Source organism: Microtus ochrogaster, chromosome 4 (genome assembly GCF_000317375.1).
Source record: "Microtus ochrogaster isolate Prairie Vole_2 chromosome 4, MicOch1.0, whole genome shotgun sequence".
In the NCBI taxonomy this organism is placed as follows: Eukaryota; Metazoa; Chordata; class Mammalia; order Rodentia; family Cricetidae; genus Microtus; species Microtus ochrogaster.
Genome location: NC_022011.1, coordinates 4,966,906 through 4,976,319, shown reverse-complemented (window position 1 = coordinate 4,976,319; position 9,414 = coordinate 4,966,906). Strand labels below are relative to the sequence as shown.

Here is a 9,414-nt window from a genome sequence, read left to right as displayed (position 1 = left end):
AGCCACAGAGAAACCCTGTCTCGAAAAACCAAAAAAAAAAAAAAAACAAAAAAAAAAACTCACTCTGTAGACCAGGCTGGCCTCATACTCAAGAGATTCTCCTGCCTCTGCCTCCCTAGTGCTGGGATTAAAGGTGTATACCACCACCTAGCTAATTAAATTTAATTTTTAGAAATAAAATTTTTTGGGGGGAAAAATTGGTGGGGGGGATTCAAGGCCAGCCTAGTCTACAGGGCGAGTTCCGGGACAGCCAGGGCTAAGCAGAGAAACCCTGTCTCGAAAAACAACAAGGGCTGGAGAGATGGCTCAGCGGTTAAGAGTATTGCCTGTTCTTCCAAAGGTCCTGAGTTCAATTTCCGGCAACCACATGGTGGCTCACAACCATCTGTAATGAGGTCTGGTGCCCTCTTCTGGCCTGCAGGCATACATGCAAACAGAATATTGTATACATAATAAGTAAATAAATAAATATTTGAAAAACAACAACAAAACCCAAAATATCCTTTGTTCTTATCTTTTTTGTTTGTTTGTTGTTGTTGATATTTTTTGTTGTTTCCTTGTTTTTTTTGTTTTTTTTTGTTTGTTTCTTGGCCTTTTGGCTAAGACAGTGGTTCTCAACACTCCTAATGTTGTGACCCTTTAATACAGTTCCTCATGTTGTGGTGACCCCCCCAACCATAAAATTTCATTGCTACTTCATAATTCTAATTTTGCTGCTGTTATGAATCTGATGTGCAACCCCAAAGGGGTCGAAACCCACAGGTTGAGAATTGATGGGCTAAGATCAAATGCAAATTTCAGGGCTAGAGATGATCTGCTAGTATGCTTGAAGCACCACAAAAAACAAACACCAGAAGTGCCTTAAACCCAGCACTCTGGAGGTAGAGGCAGAACTCTAGGAGTTCAAGGCCAGTCTGGTTTACCAGAGCTAGTTCCAGGACAGACTCCAAAGCTACAGAGACCCTGCCTGAGGGGTGGGGGTGGGGGGTAGAGCTATGTATCAAAACTAAAACAAAAGCAGAGCCCAGTAAGGCTCTGTGGTACACCCTTAGAATCCCAACACCCAGAAGGCTGAGGCTGACCTGAAACCTTGTCTCTACAAACTCCTTAAAACTTCTCTTCTTTCTGTCTTTAGACTGCCCTTCTACATCCTCTTCTCGTCTGTCCCTCCTTCCCTAGCCACCATGGACTTCAGTGGGAGGGATCTGATGTTGCCATCTTGATCAGAGGGTGTGTTGGCTCTACCAGTGTCCAAACTTGCTACATTTTTCAAAAAATATAACCTTGGAGGCCGCTTCTAAGTGTGTTCTTATTGTTATATTGAGAGTTCTGCTCTCCTAAGTAAACCCAAAGCTCTATTTCCAAGAATTTCTTCTGTGCCCTTTTCCTGGCTTTGATTCAGGCCCACGTAAGTACAGAAAGGAGGCCTTTGAGGGTTGGAATACTGGGTCTGAAAATATAAAAATACATCTTGAGATAAAGCTGAAGGAAGAACTGAGTCATGGTAGCAAGCCCAACTTTGTTCCTTCCTCCCCCGACTGCTGTGCAGCAGGACTGCCTTTTCATCCCAAATTCATGGGCTGTATGAGGAATCCCAGGGTCAGGAGGTCGGCTGGAATAGCACATCCTGTGCCCTCACATGCAGCCAAGGAGTGAGAGATGGGAAGCCATTTCTTAAAATCTAGAACTTTCAAAATCAGGAGAGACTTAGAATTATGTTGTGTTCAGTCTCTCTGTGTTGAAAATAGTTAGGCTGTGAGTTCTCTTAGGTCATACAAAGAAATGGAATTGGTCACTGGGCTTGTAGCCTGACACTTTAACCTATCACCCTGATGCCATCCAGAAAAGACCTGGGCCATTTGTCCTCTTGTAATCTCACTTGAAAGTGGTCAGCCTTAGCTGGGCGATGGTGGTGCATGCCTTTAATCCCAGCACTCGGGAGGCAGAGGCAGGCAGATCTGTGAGTTCAAGGCCAGCCTGGTCTACAAGAGCTAGTTCCAGGACAGTTAGGACTGTTACACAGGGAAACCCTGTCTCAAAAAACCAAAAAAAAAATACCAAAAAAAAAAAAAAAGTAGTCAGCCTTCTACCAGAGGAAGTCTGGGGTAGCAGGTGAGCAGGGTTTTCTGCATCCCTATGCAGCCTCGGTTGGACAGCTGCCTCCAGCCTCCTTTTCTTAGCTTTCAGGCTATGTCGTAGCCTTGGGAAATGTTCTTGCCATACCTTCCCACTCAAGTAGAAGGGGCAGAGAGAAAAGGGAGACACGCTCTCTGAGCTGGAACACAATGCCTTTGTATATTGGTGCCTCTCCCTCTAGGAGAGAGTTGGAGTCCACAGAGGAATGGCTTTGCCCAGGAGAAAAGTAGGGGATAATGAAGGGAAATTGGTGAGGGGGTGCTTAGGGAGCCGTCCCTCCCACTCTCTGTAGTTGTCTCCTCTGCTGTTAGAACCTCAAGAGTAGGTACTTTAACTGCAAGGGAACAAGGTCTTTCGGAGTTTGTGTACTGGGAAAAAGGCAGCCAGCTTGATGGTCAGACTCGGAGTGCCAGTGATTACCCTCCTCCCACAGCCTCAGCCCAGGGCCCAGCCCACGCATGCAGGGTCTAGAGACTTGTGGAGAGTATGAGCTAGTAGCATATACTGAAGCTGTCTTCACATAGTGGCATATACAGATCTCCTGACTGTCTGCAGGCAGAGCTAACTGACCTCTTCCTTCTAGTCCTCACCCCTCCTGTGTTTCATATCGGTCCAGATGCAGGTAGAGACCAATGGGAGACTAACCAACTGCAATTGGGACCTGTCCCATCTGTTAGTCACCTGAGGCCCACGAATGTCCCTATCTGACCACAAGGATATATATTGAGGTCAGAGTTCTGTCCTTTAGCCAGAGAAAGCAGTTAGAACTTTGGAAACTGAAGGGCATGGTTGTTTAATCATTTTTCTTTTTCTCATGTCCAGAATGCCTCCTGACCAGTCAGTCATAGCCTGACAGACATACTTAGGGTTCAGAGAAGCAGGTGGGATGGACTTCAGGCAATGGCCACTTTCTTGGGAGGTGCTGGAATGACCTTGAGTCCAGAAGTGGGACTGTGGAGGACACAGGAGGCCTTGCGTTTCTGAGTAATGTGGGAGGGGAGGTCGAGGTAAGAGGTTGCTCAACTGAGGTCACCCCAAACTCCTGCCTCGTTGTCTGCAAGCTGGATGAGGGCCACTTCCCTGTGTTCAGCCTGCTTGACTTCCTACTCTAGTTTCTTCCAACACACAAAGATTAGACGGAGAAACTTTGGTTAGTATGACTTGAGCCACATTGGCTTGGAGACCACTACCAGCATAGCTGCTCCCAGCTCCTCATAGATGGGGAGTGTTGGGGGCCTTCCAGAGAGCTGGCTGGCCTGCAGACAAATGAGTCCATTGGCATTCTGTACCCAGTGGCACGAACACAATAATTGATGAGGCGAGAGTCTGGGGAGTAGGAAGGGTGGATCAATCTGGCTCGCTTTGTCACTAACAGGCTGAGCGCGTGACAGGCAGCAGGGGTTAGTGCCTGGTGTGTGCGTGTGCTCCTCTGGAGATGGAGATGTTTAAGCTCACTGTGCAGGTCTGCTGAGAGGCCCTTCTAAGACAGTAGCAGACTGGTTGCAAGCCGCAGGAGTCCATGCTTTAACTGTGTGAGGATCTGAAGGGAGAAAGTCTTCACTTCATCCTTGTTTCTAGCTTGTGAATCCACCTTCTGCAGAGAGAGGCTACTCTTATTTGGAGGAGTGTGTTTGTGAGGGTCTCAGGAAGCCTCGGTTGGCTTCAAATTGTCTTATAAAGTCTAGGGTGGCTTTGAACTCCTTATCCTCCTGCCTCCACCTGCTAAGTACCGGGATTTTATTATTATTATTATTATTATTATTACTACTACTATTTTTTCAAGGGGTGGTTTCTCTGTGTAGCTCTGCCTATTCTGGAACTCACTCTGTAGACCAGGCTGCCCTCAAACTCAGATCCATCTGCTTCTGCTTCCTGAGTGCCAGGATTAAAGGCGTATACCACCACTGCCTGGCTAAGTGCTGGGATCTAATGTGTGTACCAAAATCCCTGGCTTAGGTGTTGCTCCTGTTCAGAATTGAGTAAGGGACAGACTCAGAATCATTCAGCTCTGTTCGGAGTACCCTGGGCTGCCTTGGAGTTGTTCTTCCAGCAAGCCAGGCTGGGCTTAAGTAGCTTTCCCAGTTCCCAGAGAAGCCCAACAGGGCAGCACAATGCAGGTACTCTGATCTGATCTGTTCTGGGCTTGCCAGGTTCATCACGTGTTCTAATAGGCCTGCTGCATCCATCTCGTGATAGGCAGAGGATTGTACTCAGGTGGCAACAGCAATCCACAGGACTTTCTTTAAGGTTTTGTTTTGTTTTTGTTTTTCGAGACAGGGTTTCTATGTGGCTTTGGAGCCTGTCCTGGAACTAGCTCTGTAGACCAGGCTGGTCTCGAACTCACAGAGATCCGCCTGCCTCTGCCTCCTGAGTGCTGGGATTAAAGGCGTGCGCCACCATCGCCCGGCTAGGACTTTCTTTAAAGGAAAAAAAAAAAAACTATGTGAATGGGTGTCTTTCTTTCTCTCTCTTTCTTTCTTTGAGGGAGGCAGGATTTAGTTTCTCTGTGTCTCTGTTTGTCCTGGAATTTGCTCCATAGACCAGGCTAGCCTCAAACTCACAGAGATCTGCCTGTTTCTGTTTTCCTGAGTGTTGGGATTAAAGGCATGCGCCACCACTGCCCAGCAAGCTTTGCTTACTAACAGGGAGGTGAGGACAGTGACTACAAGAAAACTACCTACCTCTTCTTAGGAGTCCAGATGAGTCTTCTCTCTGCATCACTTCTGTCTGTCAGTTGGGAGCCCTGCTAGGGCAATTGAATCAGCAGGTGTGTGTCTTTGTTAAATGGCCATGTCCCTACCTGGAATGTGGACTGTTGTAAGGTGTGCCTGACCATGGAGAGCATGTTCAGAGGTTCCCCAAGGTAAAGATACCATGGAGTAGGCACCTCTTTACCTAGCAGTAAAGAGAGAGTGGTGTCGTGGCATCATAGTAGAGCCCATATAGCAGAACAGGAAATTACCCGGCGGCCTACCCTTGAAGGAGCGTCAGAGCCCTTTCTAAAAGCTCTCTCAGGAAGTTCAGGGGCCCAGAGGCTGGGTTCCATGGCCTGAAGCAGCGTTCCCAGAGGGTACTCATTAGACAGCATCTGATTGCTCAACCACCTGAACCTACTCAGTGCCTCCTGTGTGAGCTGCACCGAGCATTAGGGCTCCTCAGTACATCGAACGCTAATAATCAACTTGGAGCTCAGAGCCTGGAATAATTGTAAGCACTGGAGGCTAGGAGAGCATTGAAGGAAATGTCCTTTCCCCTAAGAGTTTAACGTCATCCAGGTAAAGACAAGTTAGGGAGGCTGAGAACCAGCGTTGATAGCTACTTTGTGAATGGCTAAGACAAGGCAATTCTGGTTACCTATAGCAGACCAGGCTTTTAGGAAAGCTCTGTAGGGACAGAAATGGACTTAGAAGGAGGCTGGCACATAATACTTAAGGACTTGTTTGTTTGTTTGCTTTGAGATAGGCTTTCACTATGTAGGCCATATTGGCCTAGAACTCACAGACGTCTGCCAACCTCTGTCTCCCAAATGCTGAGATTAAAGGCATGTACCATTACACCTGGTTAATGTCAGGGCTTTTGTGGCTCAAAGAAGTTATATAAACTTGTAGCACAATTAATAAAAACCCAAGGACAAAAATTGGGGATTGGCCTGAAGGCCAGGAAAACAGAACAGCCAGCCACTGGCTCTTAACCTCTACTTCAGTTTGAAATGGTGATCCTGCCTCCAGGAATCTCAGAATGAGACTGTGTGTGAGAGCTGTCTCCTCTCATCTTATATTCCTCTCTAGTGCTGGGATTAAAGGCGTGCACCACTACCTCCTGGTTTCTGTGGCAAACTAATGTGGCTACCGGGACTAAAGGTGGTGATGGGCACATCTTTAATCCCAGCACTTGGGAAGCAGAGGGAAAAAAGGTGTGTGTCACCACTGCCTAGTCTGTAAGGCTGATCAGTGCAGCTGTTTTACTCTGAACTTCAGGCAAGCATTATTTATTAAGATAACAAATGAAATATCACTACACAAACTAGACAGAGTCTCTGAGAAGGGTAATTTTTTTCATTTTTATCTGGCTCCAGAAGTCCCTACCCTGTCACCAAACTGAGAAATATAAATGCATTAAATGTTTTTTTTTTTTCTCTTGGTGCCTGAATGCTGATGGGGAACTCCTTGGAAGTTAGAAGGTGAGACCCTCTCAGTAAGGACTGTAAAATTTCCCTCTACTCAGTATGGTCCAGACAGATGGTTGGTGGAGTTTAGCCATGGTGAGAAAATATGGATCACTTTCTTCAAAAATCTAGTGTTGGGGTTGCTAGGGAGATGGCTCAGTTGTTAAGAGCACCTGGCTGCTCTTCTAGTAGGACCTGGGTTCAATACCCAGCACCCACATGGCAGCTCACAACTGTCTGTAACTCCAGTTCCAGGGGATCTGACACCCCCATACAGACACATGCACATGAAATAAAAATAAATAATTAAAAAAAAAATCTAGAGTTGGAGAGATGGCTCAGCAGTCAAGAGCTGTCCTTGCAAAGGACCAAGGGCTCACAGCTGCCGAAGCTCCAGTCCATCTGTCTTCCGTGGGTACTTGCATGTGTGTGGTGGGTATACATACACTCAGGTACACACATATAAAAAATAATAATTAAAAAAACGCCTTTAATTTCAGCACTCAGGAAGGCAGAGGCAAGCAGATTTCTGTGAGTTCGAAGCCAGCCTGATCTACAGAGTAAGTTTTAGGACAGCCAGAGCTACAGAGAGACACTGTTTAAAAAAATAAAAAATAAATTCCTAGGGTAGGTTAGGGGTCTTGGCATGGTCCACCTCCTCTAGTTAGGCTTTGCTTCCCAGGATAGATGATGCATCCTTTTCCTCCTTGTCAGACTCATGAGCAAGCAGCGCCTGCTCAGTAAGCTGTGTCAGCCTGAGGGGAAGGAAAGGAGCTCCAGTGTGCTGCTCCAGAGGAGAGGTGCTGTGGAGGATCATCCAGAGGGGAGGGCAGCGTCGAGTCCTCTCACACTAATGCTTGTCCTTGACTTCTAGCCCTGGCCTAGTGTGTCTAACCTGGCCAAGGACTTCATTGACCGCCTGCTGACAGTGGACCCTGGAGCTCGGATGACTGCACTGCAGGCCCTGAGACATCCATGGGTAGTAAGCATGGCAGCCTCTTCGTCCATGAAGAATCTGCACCGATCCATCTCCCAGAATCTCCTAAAGCGTGCTTCCTCTCGTTGCCAGAGCACCAAGTCTTCCCAGTCCACACGTTCCAGCCGCTCCACACGCTCCAACAAGTCCCGCCGTGTTCGGGAGCGTGAACTGCGGGAGCTCAACTTGCGCTATCAGCAGCAGTATAATGGCTGAGCCACCAGCTGTGACATGGACACACTGTTGTCTCCTTCTGGCCACTCTCTGCTTTGTCACCTGGGCCCAATGTCTTCTCTGTACCCAGGCATCATGGCCAGCAGTATAGAGAGCATGTCTGGGTCTAGCTCTTCTCTGTGCCTTTAGTAGCCCCTACCTCCTCATGGGCCTGGGCCTGGGCCTGTTGTGATGGGATGGTGGCCCAGAACCATCTAACCTGAGAACCTGGTAGGCAGCTGCTGAGTTGGAAGAAAGGACAGGACCCAGTCCCCACTGATCTCCTTAATGTTTGCCTTTTTCTTGGACCAAAGGGGTCTATAGTGTTGGGTAGAATGGGTCCTATGGCTCGGGACTCTTTGAATCCATTACTTTTATAACCCCCCTTTCTTCCACAAAGCATTGGTCTAGCTCTCATGTCCTACGTCATACTAATCCTTAAGAGTATGCTCCAGTGGGAGGTCTAGCTTTTGCCACAGCTAAACTGCAAGCCCCAGTCAGATCCAAGCAACCTCACCATTTTCCCCAGCTGACAACAATATTTCTTCATGGTGCCACCAGGAGCCCTTCTAGCCCCCAGACTTGCCGCGTGGTAGGACTGTGGCATGGGCCTTCGTCTCAGGCTCTGGCCTCTCTGTAAGCAGGATTCTGCGCATCACCCTCAGTGCCTCTGCAGAGCCCATTATTGTCTCTCTCTCTGGCTTAGATGCCCATGTCATTCCCCAGATGCCTCCTTCCCACCTGGAGGGGTGGAGGAGATCCACTGCTGCTACCTGGGGGGTGGATGAGCATGAAGAGTTCTCAGAATTCCATTGTCAACCCTTGTTCCACCCTTTGGTATTGTCCTTTGCTGGTCCCTTTCTAAAGCTGCCATGTCCTCTTTATAGCTTCATGATGGCGCCATCTAGTGTCTGGTCTAGGTATAGGTGGCCGGGGGAGGGGTGGTGACTGGTACACCCCCTTGCCACAGCCCTCCTAAACGAAGAGGAAAGAAAGGAGTTGCTGAATTGGAGGAAGAGTCCTGGGCTGCTCAGCTTCTCCAAACCTCACCCTGGAACTTAGCCGTACTGTGTTACCTGCCTCTGAACCCCGGGTGCCTTGGGTGCTGACCTTGCTGTAAGAGCTGGCCTTGCCCTATCTGCCCTGTGCCCACCTCTTTTCATAGCATTAACTTTCGAGGCTGTCCCCACTGAGTCAGGCTGGAGGGAGCTCCTCCGGGAGGTAGGGTAGGGTTGCAGGGGCTGCTTTCCCAGAGAACTGAGCCGCAACAGCTCCTATAGCTGGCATGGTCCCCCTACCACCACCACACTAGGCTGGAATCCAAGCTCCCTCCCTCTGTAGCTGCTCTCAGTGGGTAGGAAGGGGCCAGACAGAGCCTAGCTTGAGCCTTAGCTAGACTAAGAGCCTCTGTCGGCAGAAGGGTCTGACTCCCACACAACTCCTCTTAGTAGGCAGCCCTAGGCTAGGCCCTCTTTCTAAGTATGCCACCTCCATTGGGAAACCAAACCAAAGAGACCACTGTGTGCCAAGTCAACTGTGCCTTATGTACTCTCTCCTTATATCCTCCTGCCCTCTGGATAGGAGGCCCTGGAGGACTGAGCCTCACAGCCTCAGAACCCCCCACTTATCAGCTGCCCCAGGAATTTCTGGGGCTGTGAACCACTGGGGATTTAATTGTTTTTCTTGCCCAAAATAGGCCTGGTTGTGAGGATAGGGCAGAGGGAGTTTGTGTCTTGGGCCTTTGATAGGTCCACCAGGCGTTCATGCCATGGCCCGTGGATGGAGAATGTGCAGTTATTTATTTTGTGTACCCTGTAAATGTATCTTCTGTATCCAATAAACAGGCTGCCATCCCCAGGGAAGGCTGCCATTTTCTTCTGATTCCCATGATTGTGCCATGCGACTAGTGGATTGTTCAAAAAGA

General features: G+C 48.5%; 1 protein-coding gene across 1 annotated transcript in view; it reads left to right on the top strand.

The window, feature by feature from the left end:
• Window positions 1–9,365, top strand: part of Pskh1 (protein serine kinase H1) — a 27,213-nt gene extending 17,848 nt beyond the window's left edge. Inside the window, exon 3 of the mRNA XM_005345444.3 lies at window positions 7,176–9,365. Coding sequence (XP_005345501.1) covers window positions 7,176–7,493 — 318 coding nt within the window. The 3' untranslated portion in view covers window positions 7,494–9,365. The remainder of the gene's footprint in view (window positions 1–7,175) is intronic.
• The last annotated feature ends 49 nt before the right edge of the window (window positions 9,366–9,414 follow it).